This window comes from Hakea prostrata, chromosome 4 (assembly GCF_041222555.1).
Source record: "Hakea prostrata isolate BN-2017 chromosome 4, UWA_Hpros_2, whole genome shotgun sequence".
Lineage (NCBI taxonomy): Eukaryota > Viridiplantae > Streptophyta > Magnoliopsida > Proteales > Proteaceae > Hakea > Hakea prostrata.
This window is the reverse complement of record NC_142603.1, coordinates 13,379,877-13,402,795: the sequence shown is the minus strand read 5'-3', so window position 1 is coordinate 13,402,795 and position 22,919 is coordinate 13,379,877. Positions and strand designations below refer to the sequence as shown.

General features: G+C 36.9%; 2 protein-coding genes across 4 annotated transcripts; one reads left to right on the top strand and one right to left on the bottom strand.

Moving 5' to 3' along the window:
* The first annotated feature begins 10,697 nt into the window (after nucleotides 1-10,697).
* On the top strand, nucleotides 10,698-18,951 carry LOC149018024 (zeaxanthin epoxidase, chloroplastic-like). Of its 2 annotated transcripts, none has more exons than XM_089152352.1 (16): nucleotides 10,698-11,389; nucleotides 11,716-11,878; nucleotides 12,096-12,170; nucleotides 12,540-12,640; nucleotides 12,779-12,894; nucleotides 14,134-14,345; nucleotides 14,599-14,690; nucleotides 15,289-15,403; nucleotides 15,490-15,593; nucleotides 16,624-16,669; nucleotides 16,781-16,845; nucleotides 16,938-17,027; nucleotides 17,456-17,510; nucleotides 17,612-17,700; nucleotides 17,780-17,864; nucleotides 18,097-18,951. In XM_089152352.1, the coding sequence occupies exons 1-16, from the start codon at nucleotides 10,893-10,895 to the stop codon at nucleotides 18,190-18,192; spliced, it is 2,001 nt and encodes a 666-aa protein (XP_089008478.1). In that variant the 5' UTR covers nucleotides 10,698-10,892; the 3' UTR covers nucleotides 18,193-18,951. The 2 variants fall into 2 exon arrangements, with proteins under 2 accessions (XP_089008478.1, XP_089008477.1); XM_089152351.1 differs by having other exon boundaries at nucleotides 17,780-17,867; nucleotides 18,097-18,950.
* Nucleotides 18,952-21,040: 2,089 nt separating this feature from the next.
* On the bottom strand, nucleotides 21,041-22,919 carry LOC149018023 (envelope glycoprotein). Of its 2 annotated transcripts, none has more exons than XM_089152353.1 (3): nucleotides 22,720-22,919; nucleotides 22,505-22,620; nucleotides 21,041-22,175 (listed from the first exon to the last, which is right to left on the bottom strand). In XM_089152353.1, exons 1-3 carry the CDS (start codon nucleotides 22,878-22,880, stop codon nucleotides 22,156-22,158), a joined length of 297 nt encoding a protein of 98 aa, XP_089008479.1. In that variant the 5' UTR covers nucleotides 22,881-22,919; the 3' UTR covers nucleotides 21,041-22,155. The 2 variants fall into 2 exon arrangements, with proteins under 2 accessions (XP_089008479.1, XP_089008480.1); XM_089152354.1 differs by having other exon boundaries at nucleotides 21,044-22,175; nucleotides 22,505-22,623; nucleotides 22,720-22,905.

The following is a 22,919-nucleotide window of genomic DNA, read 5'->3' as shown; positions in this document are numbered from 1 at the left end:
ACAAAATGCAATATGTTTCCATGGTTACTTGGTAGAGAATTGGCCCCTCAGGTCTAGTTTTCATTTAATTTTGTCCTCAATTAGTGTTTGGGATGGGTGCATATTGAGTATGGCCTGGCTTATTTGATCATCAAAGATGGATCTGATGAGGGCTTCATATTAGAAGGGGAAATTTTTAACGATAAAGACAGTGGTAAGAAAATTTATATATTCTACGTGAAAAATCAGTACTTCGTCCCTCTTGATGTTAAATCCTAGGATGCATTTTATAGATGAACAAACATGGGTTTTCTTCTTAAAGATGTGGTGAAAAGGTGTCAATGGAACATCATCCTTTGAGTTTGGATCATTTACCTTGATAAATAAGGGATTCTGCTACCCCCACGCTTTTGCACCGTATATTTAAGAAAGACTACTTCTAATCCACTTTATCTATGCTCAAAGGTAGGTTTCATCCAAAATATGTAGTGGTGGAGTGTGAACAAAGCTCGATCCTCTATCCTAGTGGGTTGAAGATTCCAACTCCAATCTTCTATCTTGACAAGAAGAGAATCACAACTTGATTTTTGCTTCTCCCTCCGCTTTTAATGAGGAAGCAAAGTCTTTTTTCACTAGTGTTTGCTATTTTCCCCCTAAAATGCAGTTTGCATTTTCTACTCCCACATTTATAGAATTATCTCCACTTTCTCCCACCAAATGTTAAAGGAGATCCATCTCTAAATATCAACCAAATAGACTAGTTGTGAAAATTTAACAATTTGAAAACAACTCAAATTTGGTAATTAAGCGTTACATATGCCAGAGCTCTACTTGCACAACACCATGTAACATACGGTTTAGATCGAAACTTGTGGTCAAGACAAAATCTTGATCACTTATTTCACAGTTGAACACTACAGACAAAATTTTTGCTAACACAAAATGAGGCGAAATGAATAATCAAGATTTTGTATCTACCACAAATTTCGATCTAAATCGTAAACTATACGACGCTGACACAGCAATAAAGCAATTTCATGTAGACCAACGTGGCTGCCACAATAATGATAGTTTGAAAACAACAAAGAAGACAAAGCGCATTGTGGTTCAACGTGGCTACCATCTAATTCATTATAACCCCCTAAACATTATTATAGAACCTTCTTCTCTTCTCTATGGTGGGTACTTGGCAGTTGGTAGTTGAACTAATAAGGATTAGAGAGACAAACCACATCAAGCTTCAGTATGACACAGTTAATAACAACCTCAGAGTAAAGATCATTAGAACCTGTTTTGTTTGTTGGTGGACCCATTTAATTACTTAGTATTAATTAAAGGGAATTTCTCTCCGCTCTTTGACCTTTGCTCTCTCTATGTGACCTCAGACTAAAATGGGATGATTAGGACTTGGGATCAAGACTTCATTCCAAGCTTGGGGTTGGGTGTTCGATACGATTTTAGCTGACCTTAAATTTAAGCTCAAACTTGATTTTGACTCTAGTCAGATGTACAGGAATTCATATCATTTGTAATTATAAGGATGTAGATTAAATGAATACGAATGCGAATTCGGATGCGGATTCCGGCTATACATTTATAGTTCTACCAAAAACACTGGATGGTTGACACATTTATGGTATTATATGATTTCTTCTTTTTTTTTTCAAAGCAAAAGAGGGGATGTAGTAGTGGTGATCTTGTACCTTCACTATGCAATGTTTGGACTTTCGAATTCGACCCATACAAGCATTAGTCTTGTGAATTATCAGTGCAAGCAACGGTCTTGTTAGTGTAGTCCCATTGGAAGCCAGTAGTGATCCCACGCCCAGTATCTAATGTGAGAAATACAGGAGCACAGGGGATTCAAACCTGAGACCATGGTACAAAGAGTCGGTGATATATCACCATGTCGATGGAACCTGACATGAAATCCATGTGATACGAGGGAAATTCTAAAAGTTGTTGATATATCTCCAATGTCGCCAATATTTAACTGAATTTCGATCGATTTTTGGCGATTTTCACTTGATTTTTTTGCCATTTTATCTCTCTTCTCCAAAGCGTCCTTGAGCTTCTCTCTATTATTTCTTACATTTTAACTCTGTTTTGCTCTGATTTTTGACATTTATGAGCACATCTTGCTTTGTTATTACTAACTATTATATTGTTTGTGTCGATCAAGCAGGATTTTCCATCCAAATTTTTTAGACTTTTAGTTTCGTCTGCATATAGTCGGGCATGTGTAGATCAAGAACATTAGTTTATATGATGTTTTAGGCCAAAATAACGCTCACAATGTGTTTATTGGCCTCAAATTAGACCATACAACAAATTTCATGCTAAAATGACTCCAAATACCCTCTAAAACTAGGAGTTGTTTTGTAATCAACATCACTCTAAAAGTAGCCCAAAATGTCGCAACATGTTGTTGTTTCGGTGGTGTCAACTGACAACGACACGCAACATGTCCGCAACATTTCAAACCTTATCTAGGACATGAGGGCTACCAAATTATATAAAAATAAGCTCGAAACCACTAGATCACCACCCCTAGTGGTGGCTATAGAAGATTTGAGTCCAACTAAGAATGGATATTTAGCTTAGGGTTCAAAGAAATGCTTATTTCCCAACTATCTGTATTTTCATTTTAAAGGGATAGAGTTAAGATTTTGAAAAACCCTATCCCTAAGCCTAAACCTGACTTGGTTTTGACTTGATCAGACTAAAAATAGGTTCTCATCTTAGGGTTGAAAGCAATGCGTATTCCCTAATAACTGTTTGTATTAAAACATTATACAAAATCATAAACCCTAAATCCTCGAATCTGGATTCTCATCCCGTCGGGATAGCACACAGTGCTCCCCGACGGGTTCCCGACCACACAAAACAGTGGGGCCCACGAATGAAATTTTAAAATTTTTTTTAATTTTTTTCAAAAAGTATTTTTCACCGTAGACTCCACTGTTTTGTGTGATCGGGAACGTTTGTGCTCTCCGATCGGGGAGCTGATCCAGACTCAAAATCCTCAACGTTTAACATTGGCACCAAAATCATTGTGAAGTTTAAGGAATGTCATAATCAAAACGTCCCTTCTTATACAGTTATTTTACAGATTAAAATAAAAGAAGATTGAATGAAAGCATGGAAAATGATGCAAGGACTAAGGAGGCGAGATTTGTAGTCACATCAGAAATCAAGATCTGGGTCAAACAAATCTGGATTAGTGCATTGGCACTAGCAAAATAGGCTGCTTTGTCTTTTACCATGTAGACACGGCATGAATCATGCGTTGATTGTCCTCTCTTTCAATTTTATTTTTTTGTCCCTTTTTCTCAATTTTATGTGGAAAAGTAGTTGTGAGTATTGAAATAATGACCAGAGGATCGTACAGAGACCCAAAGTGGAAAAGCATTGAAAATCATCTGAGAGACTTTATCGTAGTCAAATTGATATATATATATATTTTTTGGGTAAGAAATTTTCATTAACTGAAAGAAAAAACCACCCGCGAAATAGCCTAGGCAACTGGAGAGCATAACTCCTGAATCCAAGGAACACAATTAGGCCAAACTGTCGTACACGGATCGACAGGCCCTCCTAATCAAATTGATCTCAAATGATAGCAATAGTCAAGGGTTTAATAAAACCTCCAAGGGAATAGGAACACTCATGAAGAGAAAAACTAAAAAGTAGAATCATAACTCTTTAACTTTCAAGGTAACTCCATTAGTGATCAAAAGGAAGTTGAAGAAGCCTTCTCATCTCACTTCAAAATTGTCTACTCCATTTCCAATCCTTACTTTGAAGATTCATAGTTAGATGTCATTAGAGGTAGAATTACAAATGATCATCTCAGCATCCTTAGCTCACTTTTCACTGATAAATTTTCAGCATCTCTAGCGAAAAAGCTCGAGGCCCGAATGGTTACTCTAGTGGCTTCTATACACTGCATGACACATATGCAATCATGAAGTCATAGCCCACATTAAAATTTCTTTGAAACATCAATTTTTGCTTCCAAAATTAATCAGACTTTCATCTCCCTCATTCCTAAGATTGGCATCCCTTATTCTATGAATGAGTATAGACTTTTATCCAAGCTAGCTCATGGTTAATAAGATCAAACACATCCTCATTAGTTAGATCTCTTTCAATCAAAATGGATTCATCAAGGGAAGAGATTATGCACAAGAGCAATACGAGAAAGAAAGTTATTATGGCTATCAAACTTGGTATGAGCAAGGCTTAAGATAGAATGAAGTGGACCTTCATTAGAAGAGTTCTTCTTCAACCATATGGTTTCCCTATTACATGGATCAATTGGATCATGTTTTGTATTTCAACCCCTGAACTTTTCATTTTCATTAATAGAGAGCATTTGCCTTACTTCAAACCATCAAGAGGTCTAAGACAGGGTGACCCACTTTCATCCTATATTTTTATTCTTTGTGTTGATGTGCTTTCTAGCCACATAGAAGAAACAAGATCTAGAAAGAAAATCAAACGGGTTAAATTATGGAGAGGTGGAGAAAGTCTTTCCCACCTAACTTTTGCTGATGATTTTTTATTTTATTTGGGCAAACATCTCATAAAGATGCTGACCAATTTCATAAGATTATTCACAAGTATTGTCAAGCTTTTGGCAAACTCCTGAATACCCAAAAAAATTGTGTACATTACAGCAAGAACACCCCAAATCAAACACAATATTCATCAAGCTGGTTATGGAGGAGTGGCCCGTAGTCATCTAGCCAAATCATATTTTGTTTTGCACATCCTGAAGGTAACATTTCTGCTCTTCAAGTAGAGACATCAAAAGTTAGAAGAGCTCTCCAACTTCCTATCTCCAACAATATAAATCAAGTGATAATTGATGGTGATGCGTCCAAAATCTGCTCAGCCCTTAGATCTCCTCTTGATGACCTGCAAAACGAAAGCGTCAGATGTGGCCCGACCGCAGGGGTCGGGAGTCCACCTCCGAAGGCTAAGTCAGTTGATGAACTTAATCATAAACGGCTCTGCTAGAAGCACAGAGCTAAGGAATAAAGAACTGGGAAATGTGATCTAGATCGTAAGCTGTTGATAGTTTACGTCTATCAGTATATATTTGAATCTGAGTCTGAGTATCAGATTGTGTGTGTGTTTCAGATCCTCCTCTACCTCGTATGGCAGTGAGGTTTATATAGAGTGTACCTTCGAATCTCCTTCGTTGGATGCACTTGAGCCTTCTTCGGGTAGTCGTTGGATCTTAACAGTTAGATCCGTTGAGCAATAGACTTCTACTAGTTTGGACTAGTAGAGGACTCCTGAGATAACCTTTAGGTTATGCGATGATTATCCCTTCGATAATGATTAGCCCGCAGTTGTCAATTCGAGTCTGCCATCATTAGGGTAATTAACCTAATCCATAAGTTGGATTAGGGAGTGGTTGTAGCTGAATAAGTTTTCTTCCTCAGCAAGCCATCTTTTGGATCCGGTTCGCTCGGGAGCGAGTCCGTTCCCTCTGACTCGACCGGGGTCGAGGGTCGAACCATGTATGAACCCGGTCCGATCATATTTCCTCCATATCAGATGGAAACAACGAAGCAATTATCGAGCTTATAAACATAAAAGAGAAAGGTTATCCTTGGAAGATCAAACACTTGATGGAAGACACATAAACTCTACTTCAAGAATTTTATTACATTAAATTCAAACACACTTTCAAACAGGGGCGGACCTATGAAAGGGCCGGAGGGGGCCATGGCCCCCCCCGGATTTTTAAAAAATTTATACATATTCCTTGATTCCTTTAATTTTTCCGGTTTTTTCTTTTCCTAAATGTGAAATGTCACTATTTGGCCCCCCCCAATATTGTGAACAGTTTTTTAAGGTAAAATGATGGGCATAAATGTCAATCCTGATAAAAAAATTAATTCATCAATCCCTATTTATTCTCTCCTCTCTTCTTTCTCATCTTTTCTTCCTATTTATTCTCTTCTGTTTCTATAAATGTAGGTTAAAGAAAATTTTTGAAAAAAAATCTTATTAGGTATTTAAAAATCAAAATGTTATTTCTAATTAAAAACTAATTCTTCAATCCCTATTTATTCTCCTATCTCCTCTCTCCTCTCTCCTCTTTTTTTTCTATTTATTCTCTTCCCTTTCTATAAGCGTGGCTTAAGAAAATTTGGAAAAAATATACCCACAATTAGGTCTCTTCTCTTTCTCAATTTATTTATTTTTCCTTTTTTGTTATTTTTTAATTTGATTTTGTCTATAGTTAGTAGGTAACTAACTACCATGATTGCACTCTTACCTAAAAAAATTTTGGTTTACATCTCTTACCAAAGAAAATTTTGGTTTGCATCTAACTTTTTAGGATTGAAGTCATGTGTATATTTTTTATATTATTGATTTAATTTTACCTATATTTTGTCGGGAAAAAATATCATTATCAATAATTTATCATTTTTTTCAAATATGTGTGGGCCCCACAAAATATATGTGGTCTATTCTTTAATTTAATAAAATAATTTAGAGTTGCGACCCCAAAAGGAAAGGTTATCTGACTTTCATTTTTCGGCCCCCCCCCCACTATTGCATCCTAGGTCCGCCACTGCTTTCAAAGAAGGAAACAATGTTGCTGATTTACTTGCTTCTCATGCGGCATCATATCAATCTTGTATCTTCGCTTTCTTTCCTCCCCATTTTATTCTATAATCACTTTATTTTGATTCTGTAGATTGTAAATTCCTTTAGGGATTTTCTTTTAAATAAATGCATCTTTCTATGTACCAAAAAAAAGAAGAAAAAAGACTTCTTGTAACCTTCGATTGTGATCCGTCGCACAACTTTAGGAAAAAAAAAGAGAAAAAAAGAAGTTCATCTGAATTTAAGATTACTTGGTGCTTTGTTCTTCACTAAATATATGGAAAATTGAATAAGATGCTAATCCATAGGAGTCCAACCTTATCGTTTACTCTAATATTAAAGTAATAAAGAAAGAGCATGGATTTCAAAAGAAAATTTGGAAGATCTCTGATTGTTTTCAATTGGATGAATGGACTTAATTGTGTTCTTGCTAAAGTGATAAAGAAAGTCCATGGATTTCAAAAGAAATCATAAACAAATCTATTTGTTTTGATTTTGTAATTGGATGAATGCACTTGAGTTTTGCTAAATCAGGTAAACTTAGGACCCAAACTGGCTGAATTCATTGTAAAGAATAATTTCACGGTTATAATGTTTCTTTTATATAAGAATGGAAGATGGCGTACGTTGATTGAGTTGCCTTTTTTTTTTTTTTTCACTTTCTTTCTTTTCAACTTCTTAATAATACATAAGGGTGTGGCTCAATTAGTAAAAATTAATATCTCATAGTATAAGAGATCAATAATTCAAATTTACCTAGTATTACACATATTTGACATAACCATCGAACGAAGCCCACCAAACAATACGATCGTCCTGCTTTGACTTTTCCTTGATTTCTTAACTGATCTAGGTTGAATTTTATTTTGACTATCCCACGCTCCTAAGAGGCTAAGATTGATATCCCGTTCATTTCTTTGTGGATGAGTGACATGTGTCTTAACATTACATTAAAAGATTAAAGTCCATTTACGAGTCATGTCATTTTCTTTTAATTTAATTTCAATTAACATTGATGTGACTTGTAAATATATCTCAATTGATTGATGTGATGTTAAGATACATATCACACATCTACAAGGAAATGATGGTCTATTTTCTTGTCATAAATGGACTGAATAAAATTCCACGCTTCAAACCTTCTACGAATGATTCAACCAATCAGTCAAATTCAGCTGCAACAGCTTGTAGCTTTTATAAACCCAGGATGCGAAGACCGCATGGAAAGAGCTTTTGTGTTATATATTTAGAGTTTTTCGCAGGTGACCCACTTAAGTTGGGTGAAAATCTAGTTTCTTCAATTCCAAGCACTTCTTATCTATAGTTAAACATTTTGTTAAGTTATTCAAAATTTGAATTTAAAATGACCCTAATGCCCTTGTGGGGTGATTCTTTTTTTTTTTTTGCTTCTCAGGGCTTATTACACAGATCTAGAATCCTACCTGGTTTTGATTCGTTTTGTTTTAGGGTTTGAACCGGCGGTGATTTTGGGCAAGGAAAGGGAGAAGGTGGGGGCAGTGGTCCGACAAGGAGGGTAATTTGGTCATCACACCCTCTTAGGGTATTAAAGTCATTTCAAATTCAAGTTTTGAATTACTTCATGGAATGTCTAACGAATAACCCAGTAAACTTGGAATTGATTAGAATTGAGGAACCAATAATTTTTTCCACTTAAATGAAAAACCTCGAGTTTCATCCCCACTTAAGCGAATCACCTATAAAAAAAATTCTATATATTATTGGTTTCTTTTTTATTGTCCCCTCGTTTCTCCCATGAAACATTTTGTTCTCCATACAACTAGAAAATGGAAGAAAAACTCAATTATATGGAAGCTTGATAATATGAATGGTTTGATACTTGATAGTAGTAAAGTGCAAAAACATCAACAATGCTTTTCTTTATGGTGTGGAAGCAAGCACAAGCCAATAAAGATGGATTGCTACATCTTTTCTAAAGAACCTATTTTTGCATTGCAGAAAAAGATTGAATGGATAAGTTAAAGAGAAATGGGCAAAGCCCACATCTTAGCTAAAGACACTTCACTTTTAGGTATGGATGTCGAATCAAATCATCTTTTAAAGTTAATGCTCTCTTTTGATTAATTTTATCAGTTTTGGATGTATTTCTTCACAAAGAAAAGATCATTTATCTATCTTTCCTTCTAACCCAAAAATATAAAGAAAGGTTTGACAAGAAAAGATATCATATAATTTCTTTCTCTCCTTTTATAAAACTAATTTTATTCTAAGTTGCACCTCCATTATGTAAATTTACTTTAAAATAAATTTTAAATTTGGACACTTTTTCAAATTATTATATCATTTCTCTTAATAAGCAAATTAGCATCCACATTATCAAATTAAATAGTTTGATTATAGTAAGCGCGAAAACATCTCTAATTCTTTCCTTTATGTTATGGAAGCAAAGCCATTAGAGATGGATTGTCACATTTTTTTTTTTGTAAAGAACCTATATTTGTATTGCAGCAAAAGATTAAATGTATGAATAAGGTAAAGAGGAATGGGCCGTCTTTGAAAGCCCACATGTTAGCTAAAGGCATTTCACTTTTAAAAATTTTTAAGGTTTGTGGGCTGAAAATTTCTTAGGCATGAAATGTCAAATCATCTTTAAAAGCAATGCTCTCTTTTGAAAGTAATTCTTCGACAAAGAATGATTCTATTGAGGGATATTGTAGGCAAGTATTTACTATTAATATTGAGAAGAGAGAGTAGGTTAATTTCATGTTTTCTATTATCAAGGGAAATAAGGGTGAGGACTAATGCTCTCGGGTAGCCGTAGGGACACCTACTGCTGGAGTGTGCTCTATTTTCTGATTCAATATTTAGTAAAGATCTAGTATTTTCTACTAACTTCAAAGGTTTGGGCATGGTAGGGGACGGAAGGGCCAAAGTGGGAATGATACGAAGGGTCCAAGATTTGAATCCATGACCTCGTTGATCTTATTGTCTCTACTTAAAAGACTACTATAAAAACTAGCTCAAGGTGTGGTAGATCATTTTCTAATCCATTTCAGATAAATTTTCAACACCACCCGCTGAATTGCTCCCTAATATTAATGTCATTCATTAAGTCATTGAATTTATTAAATAAACCCGTTATTACTAACATCATTAGTTTCAGTTAGTTTTAATTTAACTATCTTTAATGTAACTCTCATATCTTTAATTCATGATGTATATCTTCTAAACTTTGTGACGATCTATGATTGGAAGAGAAAGTAGTCACGACTAGTAGAGGGGGACAAAAAAATGAGTCAATCGTCGGGTTTTCGTTCAAAGGTTAATTTTTTTATAAATATTTAACTTATTAATATTAACAATTAACCATGATTCCCTAATAACAAAGGTATCTTTGATAGATTTTTACCTTATGAGAAATTTAATTGATAAATTGGATAACTTAGAAAGTTGACATTAATTTTAGATGATAATTTTTACCAAAAAAAAAAATTCCAATGTTCTATCAATAAAACCATGTTAGATGTTCAAAATGAGAAAAATCATCTCTAGTACTTCAGTCTAGCAGTGTGGTCCAATCACGACCTGCTGGTTTATACACTTTGAGCCAATTGTGGATCATTTTTTTCTGACTAATGCTCCTTCTACGGCTTTACAACCACAAACAATGTGTTGTCCACAAGTAAAAAATAAATAAAATTGTTTTTTTTTTTTTAAATATCTATCACCTTAATCTTGTGGACCCCCCAAATTCGTGGTTACTAGCCGTCGTGAACAACTCTCGAGGAAGATGATCCGGACTCCTATGAACCTATGACATCATTAGAGGGGTTTGGGGCACGTGTCCCACGTGTTTTATAACTTTTTGATGATGGGGGCGATTAACCTAATGAAGTACCACCGAATTAAAACCTTAAACCTTGTCTCTCCAGTCTGTTTAGAGTCCTCTTCTTTCCAGGTGAAGTCAAAGTCAATGGCTTTGCAGATATATATATTCTATCTTTCAGCCACGTGTCTTCACCAGACATTGACTTCGAGTAGCAGTAAGACCTGTGGCACTGTTGGTGAATGAGAGGATGCGTTCACCCATCGTTTTCTTTCAATATTCTCCACTGCAACGCAGTGGGGAAGAACCCACTATTATATGTGGGCTTTGCTATTTTACTTTATTGGTGGAGCACCAGAGCCGAAAGAAATGGAAGAAATTCATGTATTGGCTGATGGTGCTTGAAGCCCCAACCTTGTCTCTCTGAGGTTCATGTACAAATATTTAACTCTGAAGTTGTAATTCCCGAAGATCTATGGCTTCTACAGCAGTATTTTACAGTTCAGTTCACTCCTCAAGCACTTTCTCAAGAACCCACTTCCCGATTTCCTTTTCCAAAGGTTTCTCCGACGATTTCCTGTCTTCTGTACACTATAAAGCTCTTGAGAAGAAAAAGAGAAGGGCTACAGTGAGGGCTGTTCTGGAAGCCCCTGCAACCACTCAGACTGTAGCAGGAAGTGGGAATTGGCCCTTTCAGAAGAAGAAGCTTCGCATCCTTGTGGCAGGGGGTGGGATTGGTGGGCTTGTTCTTGCTCTAGCTGCTGTGAGAAAAGGGTTTGATGTTATCGTCTTTGAGAAGGATATAAGTGCTATTAGAGGTGAAGGGAAGTACAGGGGCCCAATCCAGATACAGAGCAATGCTTTGGCTGCCTTGGAAGCCATTGACTTGGAGGTTGCTGAGAATATTATGAACGCTGGATGCGTCACGGGCGATCGAATCAATGGACTGGTCGATGGGATCTCTGGTTCCTGGTTAGTTGTTCCTGCCTGTGCTCTTTCTGAGCCCAGATGTTTAACTTATTTACAGTTCATGAACCCATCTTTGAACAGTAATGCATTACATTATTTCTTCACTTAAACAGCAGTCTCTTCCGATGCTAAAACAGAAAGTTTCCATCTTTAGAAGAAGGAGGAGAAGAACTGCTTTAACTTTCCAGATCCAATTTTAATTGCTTACTGTAAACTGTAACATTCTGTGAAAGTACAGGAAATGTTTCTCTTGTTTTTTGGAATGACATTTCTGGAAGAGATGGTGTGATTAGCATGGATTCTCTCATTGACATCTGATTTGTCATCAGGTATATAAAGTTCGATACGTTTACTCCAGCAGTGGAACGGGGGCTTCCTGTCACGAGGGTGATTAGTCGAATGACACTGCAACAAATCCTGGCTAAAGCGGTTGGGGAAAATGTCATTTTGAATGACAGTAACGTTGTTGACTTTGTGGATGATGGGAATAAGGTAATTTGAACAGTCAAGCTTTTCCTCACAGCTCTCCTGCATTCTCTACCCATATAGTAAAAGAATTGCAGTTTGAATTGCTTTCTCCCCTGAAGAGTAGGTGAAGATGGCAGATTGGTTCCTGTGCTGTACTGGGTAATTTGTTAGTAAAAGGTTTAAAGGTTATATTCCTGTAACTGATGTTGTAATCTTTCTTACTTCTCTGCTTACTCTATAGGTTACAGTAGTACTCGAGAATGGACAACGTTATGAAGGTGATCTTCTGGTTGGAGCTGATGGGATATGGTCAAAGGTAGTATAGTCATCTTTCTTTCATATTCTGTACTATCTTGCATCTTCATCCGCTAAGCCTGTGAAGGGCAAAGAGAGTGAGTGAAAGGATCCACCATTTGATGGTTTAAACCCATTTGGTCTCCTACGTCAGGTATGACTTCATCCAATTACTGATGACATTCTGAGAGAGAGAGATCTATCTCATTACATGAATATGAATCAGAGTAAGAAAATCAGATTGCTTTTAACATTGGAAACCTCTGTGTGGAAGCCCCTCAGGTTCTGGGGTGGACCTACCCATTTGATGGCGTTAACATAATTAAAGTCTGTATATCCTTTGATTTCCTCCATCTTGAAATATCAAGGAAATAATGATGTCCATAAACAGGTTAGGAAGAATTTGTTTGGGCCCACTGAAGCCACCTATTCGGGTTACACTTGTTACACTGGCATAGCAGATTTTGTGCCCCCAGATATTGAAACTGTTGGGTATGTTTTCTTCTGTTTGTGCCGTGGTTGCTAACCTCTGTATTCCATTCTTTGGGCATTGTCACTTTCTCCCAATGTTAAGACCCTAGTTTTCCCAGAATTATATTAACTCCTTAATATATAAGCTTTGTCATGAAGGTACCGCGTATTTTTGGGTCACAAACAATACTTCGTTTCTTCAGATGTGGGTGCTGGAAAGATGCAATGGTATGCATTTTACAAAGAACCACCGGGTGGAACTGATCCTCCCAATGGTAAATATTCTTTATATGCCTGAATCCTGTATATTGGATATGCAAATCTGGTTGGAACCTTAACTGTCTACAAAACTACAGGGAAGCTTTCTGAACAGCAGAAACTGAAAGCAAATGACTTGTTTAGTTGTTTTTCAAGTAGTTGATCTAGAACTGTTTACAGACTCTTTTAAGTAAAGTGAAAAGGAGGGTATGCTGACTGATACTTCCCTCTCCAAAAGCAACTTTGTAGTTGGAACCCTAGATTCAGCCCAAGTATGTTCAATGATGCAGTATAGATTATTCAAGTGATGATCATTGAACATTTAGCAATTCAATGCATAAAACCTTATAGGCTGCCCTTCCTCCGTGGTGTAATATATATGATGTTGATGGTCATCATATTCCACGTGTAAGTGATTTTTATATAAGAAGTAAGCATTGATTTTGCATCTCTAGTTTTATTGATGACAAACAGATTCGCTACATTAAAAAGATACTAGACATAATACGCAACACCAAAAGCAAATAGACTAACTCATCAGAAACCAAGTTAGAAGACCTCTTTCTCAATGAAATAGAAAATTTACAGCTAGACTTGCTGAACCTAACTCTCCTGATTAAATGCATATAGAGTTAAGCATCACCTTCTGACTCGTAAGCCACCTAGTGATTGATCCTGAGACTCACCCAACAATGGTATTCCACCAGGTACTGTAGATAGAAATCTCCATGCCCTTGATAAAAGCCTAAATTTAGGACTGGTAGATCTCCAGACACCCTTTCCCTGTGTAATCTCTTCATATGAACAATATACCGATACCTTCTGGTCCCAGTCTCCTGAAGTAACTGGTCTCCACCTTTAAATTTAGGAGGTTTTGAGGAGGTGGAACCTGAATGTGCTGCCCCTGCATCCCACAGAACTTCCGTCCACAAAGAAGTTTCTTCATTCCCTTGCCATAGGGAGGGTGATATCTGGACTCAAACTAAGGGATTTTACCCACAGCCATCATTTATTAGTTCTCACCTGTTTCTCCTTTCTTATCCTTCAACTAAAGATTCGGGGGAGGACAAAGAAAAAAGCGCAACAACTGAGAATTAGGGAAAATTATAACAGTAATAGTATTACTCAAAAGAAGTACAACAAAATTAACTGTCACCCTTTTCTTGGGAATGTTGGGGCCCGAATGGGAGAGAGGGTTTAGTACTTCTGGCTGGTATTTTATCGTTTTCTAATGCATATCATGTGTTTTTTGGCAGGTCAAAAGGAAAGATTGCTTGAAATATTTCAGGGCTGGTGTGACAATGTAATTGACTTGCTGCTTGCCACAGATGAGGGCGAGATTCTTCGTCGTGATATATATGACCTAACACCCAAATCCACTTGGGGAAAGGGTCGTGTAACCTTGCTTGGGGACTCTGTTCATGCAATGCAGCCAAATTTGGGCCAAGGTGGTTGCATGGCTATTGAGGTATTCCTGATTCTTGGATTGATTCAACTCTCATAAGAGTAGCTTTTCACAAGGTTACAAATTCTCATGATATCTTTGTTATGAGAATTAGTGCTGCATCAACTATAAATTGACTTTTTTTCTCAGTTTGTTTTTCAATTCTAGAATATTTAGGATTATATACATTCTAAGGTCCATATGATTCTCTAGACTTTCTTGTCCTGATTCCCATTACTCAGATTCACATGTTGGATTATTTATTGCATTTGTTCAGGATAGCTATGAACTGGCTTTAGAGCTTGAGAAAGCTTGGACACGAAGTGTTGAAATGGGAACCCCAGTTGATATTGCATCTTCTCTAAGGCGGTAAATTTGAACTCCTTGGTGAACTGTTCAAACCAAAATTTACATCGAGTTATCATGCTAGAATTTGCTTCTGATTCTCAAACTTGGACTTTGTATAAAGATAAGGAAATGTTTAACTATAAGGATTCTAGACTGTAAAAATGGCGTATCCATGTGCAAGGAGGGGGTTTGCATGCATCATGTGACAGATCTACATGATAATGCATGGTTGGGTTACATTGACGGCCTTTTCTGCCATTCATTTAGATGGCCAATGCGATGAAACTTTAGAAAGGATGACAAAATAGTAAATATTGATGGTTTGGTTCGTCTATATGGATTGTTTTTAACTTCAAAGATCTGGAATGGAGGTCCATCCATGGTGGATTTCGGTGTCTTAGCTTGGAACAATGTACTGACAAGTGTGATTTGAACCCAACAGGTGCTGCAAATGCAAATTTCCCCTGCTCATTATTTAAGTAATATAAAACTGCTTCTGTGAGTTTGCCCTTAAATCAATATCTCAAGGCAATGACTAGGTTGCAATTTCATCTTTTGAGTTCCCAATTGACCTTTTTCAGTATTGCTTTATGTGATGCATTATTACATCTTGTTTCAGATATGAAGATGCAAGAAAATTGCGTGTTTCTATTATCCATGGATTGGCAAGAATGGCTGCAATGATGGCTACAACTTATAAGTCACATCTGGGAGTGGGGCTTGGGCCACTGTCGGTCAGAAAGCAAATCTCATCTCTTCTCAAACACCTATTGTTTCAGTTGTTTCATCTCTTTATTAGGGCTGTAAATGTCTCCTGCAGTTCTTGACAAAGTTCCGAATACCACATCCAGGAAGAATTGGTGGGAGATTTTTAATCAACATTGCAATGCCCTTGATGTTGAGTTGGGTCCTAGGTGGAAACAGGTGGGTTCTTATCTTTCATCATGTGCTAACCTACTTCGATGATACAAACATGTCCCGTGAAAATCACCTGGAATTCAAATACAATGGTCTTCTTGAGAATTTTATGAAATGTATTATAAACTTGTCAATGAAAGCTCATTTGAACTACTAATGCAGAAGTTCAACTGTAGCTCAGGTGAAACTCTAAACTGGTGAAAGAAGTCATGTCAGATCATATTTGTTCTGATTTTTAGTCTTAAACAAGTGCAGCTAAGTACCATGTAGGTTGGGGATGGATGCTGGAATCAGACATTATAGGTGAGAATATCACCACAGGCATTGAAATGATATTAATCACTAGATGTATTAGAAGATATCATAAATTTTAAAACTGACTGAAAATAAGTTTTGAATGTTGATATAGTGGAAGGACAAAGCTGGACCTGTAATGCTGACCACAGATAAAAAATTGGTTGACATTTTCTGGTTTTGGTTACCTTTATAATCACTCAGAAGTGTTTCAACAAACACTTTGGCACAACTGGGGGAAGAAAAATGCATAAAATGGGAGATAGAAAAAAGTTCTTTTTGGGATAATGTTTTTCATATTATTAAATTGACTTCTCTTGTTTCACCAAAAAAGAGCTGCTTTCTTTTGTGGCCCTGTTTGTTTCATTGGAAAATTTCCCCTGCATATGATACATATGTATATCAGTATATATGAAGATCCTGTTTTGCAAGTAAATTTTTATTTTTCACATATTGTACATGGAACATATGGAACCTTTATTACTCTAGTTTGAGTATCTGCAAGGGATGGCAATTGGTAACATGGCTTGACCCCCCTGTGTTTGTGTTGCATGCACCTTGAAGGTCAGTTCTCCATTAGATTGCTCTGTTGTCTAATGCAATGCAGCATGGGTAGCATTCATGCAGTGTGCATGAAGTGCAGAACTAGAAGGAAATTATTTTTTATGAAATCTTCATATGGGGCGAAATTTTATTTAATAGTGCTAAAACTTTTAGCTCAAAAGATTTCATTCTCTTGCAGTGAAAAACTTGAAGGGAGGTCTCCACGCTGCCTGCTCTCAGACAAAGTGTGTTTCTACTAAAACATTTCCAACACAGTTTACTGCATGCATTATAATTGTAGTAGAACCTCTCAGATTTCAGGTATGTGAACTAAAACTTTGTCATTTTCCATCAAGGCAAGTGACCAATTACAAAGATGGTTTGAGGATGATGATGCTCTGGAGCGTGCTCTTATGGGAGAGTATGTTCATCATTTATATCATCACCATAACCTTAGTCTAGTTAGCTGTAGTCATAATTCTAATCATGTTTCTGTTTCTTCATTTTTTTAAGGTGGTTTCTCTTCCCATTGGAACAAGAGATTAGTGGGACAGTGCAACCAATACATTTAAGGAAGGATGAGAGCAAACCCTGCATAGTTGGGTATGTTCTTCATGTTAGTAATCTGACATACAACATGTAGTAGTCTTCTAAATGCTGAATTGCAAAATAATAGGACATGAAATTGATAAATTCTGGTAGGTTGTGGGGTTATGATCGAAACAAAATTTGGCATAGATTCATGATTAAAGTTCCAAAAGGATCATACTATTCATACAGCATGATTCCAGTTGGAGTACCAAAGAATCTGATCCAGATTGAATCATCCAGATTCAAGCAAGAGCTGCTGTGGGCTAGAAAATCCTTGCCTGTTATTTGTTCTTCTTCCCAAACCACATACAAATCATGCTGGATCTCTTTCTGAGTGTCCTTGTGTACTCATTTGTTTACTAGCTAGTACATGAGATGTCATTTGATCTGATCTCTTAATGTAAGTGTTTCATATGATACATGGGCTACTCCGATATCAGGAACATTCCACCGTCCGATTCCCAGGGGATATCAATGACAATTTCTTCACCCCAAGTAAGTGATTTGCTATGGGGAAAGTATATGAGAAAGAAAATTCCTGCTCTGATATCCTGTTTTGGTATTTCTGGTTCATCAATCAGGGTTTTCTCTTCCAGGTTTCTGATGTACATGCTTGTATCAGTTTTAAGGATGGAGCATTCTACTTGACTGATTTGAGGAGTACCCATGGCACCTGGATCATTGAGTAAGTAATGGAAAGAGATATCTTTACCTGCTGTTGAGTTGCATTGTCTGCTGAACATGATTATTATGATTCCACGCAGTAACGAAGGCAGACGGTGTCGGGTGCCCCCAAACTTTCCATCTCGATTTCATCCATCCAACGTCATCGAATTTGGTTCTGATCAGAAGGTGGTAGAAGTATTTTCTTCATTTTAGTCATTGGCAGTATCTTAGTTTGTTAGAGATGGTTGACATTACCTGAGAAACTTCACTTTCCATTTCATGTTAATCACATCATATATTTTAACAGATTCTCCCCCAGGCTTTTTGCCTTCTCTCTCTCACATCACACACATAAATGATGAAATAGAATGGAATTTTGGGTCTGTTCTCAGGTTAAAGACTCAATGTTGTGCAGGTTGCCTTTCATGTTAAGGTGCTGAAGGTTGATTCAAATATTGAAGGCGAGAAGAGACCAGAGAATCAAATCCTGTCTTCTGTACGAGTTAACTAGCTAGGTTGAGTTATCAAAAGTAAAAGTTCTGCTCTTGTTTTTCTTTCTAATTATTTGTTACAATCTCTTGTGTCAAACTTTTCTTCCTTTGTCGAATAATGTGTACAAATCGAAAAGAGGAAATAGAAACAACACGATTCTGTGTGTCCAACCTTCAGATTGAAATGTATGGTGGTAACAGATCGGCTAAACTCCACTTCTAGGTCCAATTCAAAGGAGTCAGAACTGAAACCATGCCTTGCATCTTCCTTAATTCTTCTAATTTGAGAATCGATTTGTAATTTCAGACATAGGTATCATAACATATCAACCCACGATCTTCCCATTATATATATTTTACCCCTCTACCAATCCTGTATTGACAGAACAGTGCTTCTTTTACCCTCAGGTTAGAGGAAGTGGATTTAATTTAATGGTCTATCTTTTCTTAAATTTTTTACATGCACCTCCTTGACTTTGCAGTGATACTCACGAAACCCCTCATTTTGTGAATCTTACAAGAACGCCCTGTAAGAAGACTGACAGTCACTCGGCTTTTAACAGTTGAAGGGAGATTACCATCTTCCCTTCGAATACAAAATGAAAAAGAGAAGCTATCCATGTAAGTGGATGAAGGGAGAACCCCTTGAGAAATGGAGGGCCGATAAAAAACCACCCACCACTGCCTGAAATCGCACATCACCATCTCTTCTTAACTACTTGAATTTTAGGGAGGAGCAGACATGGGTTGAAAAATCTCGTCAGGTTTCAATTCTTCGAGTTGGTGTTAATAAATTGTGAGTACAGAATGGTATGGGAATGAGTAGAACTGATTCGCGACAAATAAATGGCAGAGAAACCTCAAAAATCTGCAGAAAGGTCTAATGTTGGGGAATCCACAACCTAGGGTTCTTTCTAACAAAATGTTAATGGAGATGGGGTTTAAAAACAATTCAGAACTAAGGGCTTGATTTTGTAAATTTAAAATCGCTGAAACCCTTGAATGTGAAAATTTTCTATATGAGGTGAGACTGTTTGATAAAAATTTGATAGCTCGCATATAACAGAAGGACCCCCATTAATTTGACTAGGAAGAAGTCTACTCAATTCCAATCAAATGCACTACCAAACCACTGAAGTGGGAAGAATTGATATTTTAAGCTCTAGTCATTCAAATTATGTCATCTGAGCAAACCTAGCTCAGAAAAGAAAACTGCTTTAACACCAAATGTAAACAGCAATGCTTGACACCACCTTATGTACTTTTGAAAGAATGAACTGCCCTTCTCATAGTTTTTGTTTAACATGGACCAAGCTACAGAACTTTTAAAATAACAACATGCATATATTCTGCATCATCCCATTACAAAATGGCAAGGGAAAAAGGGAAATGAAGGAACTTTCATGGCAACCAGAGAGATTTAAAACGAGCTTTCAGAAGCAAACCAATTTGGTTTTAGATCACTATGGCCTTGGACCTTCATCACCGGGGGAGAGCGAAGCCTAGTTAATACAAAGAAGGAAATATTGGAAGAAGATCAGTAGTGGATAAATTAACTGAATGACATGATTAAAAAGTCAAGAACAACGAAATGGGTATCAAACAAGTTGGAAAATAAAGGCTAAGGCCTGGATGAAGACAGGAAAGATAAATCCAGATGATTACAGAGAAGCAAGGAGGAAAGGTGGACACATTTAATTGTTTATGATCCAGTTAAGTTCCCATGTTTTTTAACAAATAGAATGAAGGTAGACTGCCTACTAATCTGACTGCAATTCAACAGGTAGAAACCATTAAAAAACACAGTATGTTTCCTACGATAAGGAATATCTTCACATTTGCAACCAAACTAACTCCTGGAAATCCTGCCCAGTTAGGAAAGAAACAGTAAGGTGTATTCAATCACTAGCTGATTGTCCACAAGAAGTGAAAAAAGGTTTGAGCCAGTGAAGAAGCCACTAGCCCAATTCTGCAGTTCCCATTCATCATAAAAATGGAACCTCCAATGTTCCCTTAAAAATCATTAGAGATGCCTGAGCCATATGATAGCTGTATGCATGTGTGTGCACTGCATATGCTTTTCCTTTATGGAGTTCGTTGCCATCATCACTTCATCTCATCACTAGGATGACATCAGAGAAAAAGCAATTCATGGTCATCAAGGCATCACTTGCATCCTTCACCTAGATGCTCTGATAACTATTGAGGATATTGAGAAACGGGGCAAAGAATAGAGTTCCAAGACTTCACTAATAAATTATAGCTTCATGTTACTCCTCATATCAAACAAGTTGTTGATACGACCACACACACATGAACCTTCAATAACAACAACATACTCAGCCTTATCCCAACTTAATAAGGTTGGCTACATGGATCCAACCATAAACAGAGTAGAGAAAACTGAGGTTGATGCAGGAAAAGAAGGGGAGGATGAAGAGATGGGGGAAGAGATGAGAAACGAAAAACCAATTATGGAAAGTAAAACATGAAAGAAACAAGGGGAAAGAGGCACAACCCAGTAAGTCGGGAAAGTTTCAGCTAATGTGTCTGCTACATGGATACTGAAAAACGCCTCTGGTGAAAAAGTGGGCCATGCTATACTTCTACCACGTTACATTGTTCAGGAAAAGTACAAAAGGAATAAGCCACTGCATAGAAATCTGAAAATTTCAAAGGAAATGCTCTATGGTGCAACACCTAAACAATTGGAGGAGAGAGTCTCTCAACTACAAAGCTTTGAAATCCCAAGGAAAGTAACGCAATTTCAATTAAAACACAAGAACCCTAAAAATTACTTTCTAAAAGGCCCTGGGTAGGCAAAGGCCCAAGATTCCAAAGTTACCAACCTCAATACTCCTTTCAATGCCCTGAAGGTTCAAGTTCTCCAGAAAACACTGTTAACAAAGGGAATTCAAAGCAACAAGAAGAACCTGGCATATTTGAACAGAAATGGATACAGCAACCTCGTTATAATTTATCCTAACATTGTCTACTAGAAGCCCCCAGTGGCCTGAGCAACTTCATGGAACAGTGTCAATGAAATATCCAGTAGTTACCCCCTAAGTAGTGCAAAAATAATGATAAACAAAAGCATCTAGAGTTCCATCACATTCCCTAACACATTATCAAATCAAACAATCTCATGTGTATGAAAGCAAGCCCTTCCATCATTTGATTAAGTGAAAAATGACTGAATGGCTTATATCACACAGAATCTCCTCTTCTCATTAAGTAGCAACCATAAAAAAGACACCCAACAATTCCGGCTAAACTAAAAGTATTAGTCGCAAAATGAAGACTCACCAAACATGGAGCATAGAAAGCAAAATGCAATAACTTTGAAAGGAATCTTAGAAGGATCACTTACTAGAAATGACATCAATAATTTGTACAGGAAATGCATTCGTGATTTATTCATATCTCTAAGGCAAATACTTGTTGCTTACTAAGAGACCATTGATTTAACTTGTATGTCTTATGCACATCATGTATATGTTGAAAATTTTACATCCCATGATTTTATTAAAGAAAACTGTCGTATGCACATTATGGAAAAAAAAATCTACATCCCATGACTTGATTAAAGAGACTCCATAACAGCTTTAGTCCTAACAATAATGCATGAGTACTGATGTAAGATGCTGCCCTAAATCAAAATGGGAAAGAAAGAAATTGTACATAGTTAAACAATAAACACCATTAGAAATACTAATTTTAGAAGATGGCTTCATCATCACCACCTGCTGAAAATATTCTTCACCATTCATTCTCAATTATTACCAGAAAAATACACCATGCCCAGAAAAGATAAAGCAAATCCCTCAAGAAATCAACAAGTAAATCAGGGAATATTCTCTTCAGAGGCAACAATTTCTTAATACAAGATCCATAGATCTTAGTTTTGAATAACATTTAACCATTTCAAATTGATTGAGAAAATTGGGATGCATATACTGCCCAAACAGAATCAGCAGGCCTTGTCACAACGGCAATGCAAGTCCTATACCATGAAGTAGCCAAAAAAGAAAGAAGTCAGAACAAAAAACTGATATTAAGTAATACGCACCCATGGTCTCTGAACAATAAACCATAAGCAGATTGGAAATCCTGACGCGAAGTCAAAGATTACAATTTTGATACTTAATTGCAGAAAATACAGAAATATTAGTAAGCCACACAAAAACAAACAAACTATTATCATTTCAACACAGAGAAAAAAGAAGAAACAAATTAAGGAGTTAAACAGTATTGAACTCCCCTACAAATTCAGCTTTCTTTCTAACAACCTACCAAAGCATCGGGCAGAGATTAATCTTTAAAAAGAACTACCTTGAGAAAGCCAACTCCAGCAGCCAGAGTCAACGGCAATGATGGATACGAGACGAGTTGACGCAATGGCGCTATGAAGCGGCATCAGAGACTCCAGACTTCCTAACACCGCGGCCCTACTGAAAATAAAAGTTGGAAATCAAAACCAGCATTAAGAAGACGACTACATATATGGTAGGGTTTTAGGCTTAGAACAAATAAAGCATCGTGTTTACCTAAAAGCACGAGTAGCAGTTGTTGTAGAAGGAGGAAAGGGGGAAGCCGTGGTTGAACTCATGGGAGATTTGGGTGTTTGGATTTTAGAGAGTAGATTTCTGGAACGAAATGCGGCAGACCTAGCTCCTGCCGCTGCAACGGCTCTACACGCCGAAGCCATCTCCAAATGCAGAGAAGCAGCAGCCAAATGCAGAGCTGC

What these genes read in the sequence shown, in the direction of transcription:
- LOC149018024 (XM_089152351.1), top strand. Translation starts at nt 10,893, where the DNA reads ATGGCTTCTACAGCAGTATTTTACAGTTCAGTTCACTCCTCAAGCACT. An exon ending in CCAGATATTGAAACTGTTGG is followed by an intron (nt 12,641 to 12,778) that starts GTATGTTTTCTT and finishes TTTGTCATGAAG; the next exon opens with GTACCGCGTATTTTTGGGTC. An exon ending in GTGGTTGCATGGCTATTGAG is followed by an intron (nt 14,346 to 14,598) that starts GTATTCCTGATT and finishes GCATTTGTTCAG; the next exon opens with GATAGCTATGAACTGGCTTT.
- LOC149018023 (XM_089152354.1), bottom strand. Translation starts at nt 22,880, where the DNA reads ATGGCTTCGGCGTGTAGAGCCGTTGCAGCGGCAGGAGCTAGGTCTGCC. An exon ending in ACTGCTACTCGTGCTTTTAG is followed by an intron (nt 22,624 to 22,719) that starts GTAAACACGATG and finishes TTTTATTTTCAG; the next exon opens with TAGGGCCGCGGTGTTAGGAA. An exon ending in CTGGAGTTGGCTTTCTCAAG is followed by an intron (nt 22,176 to 22,504) that starts GTAGTTCTTTTT and finishes TTCATGGTATAG; the next exon opens with GACTTGCATTGCCGTTGTGA.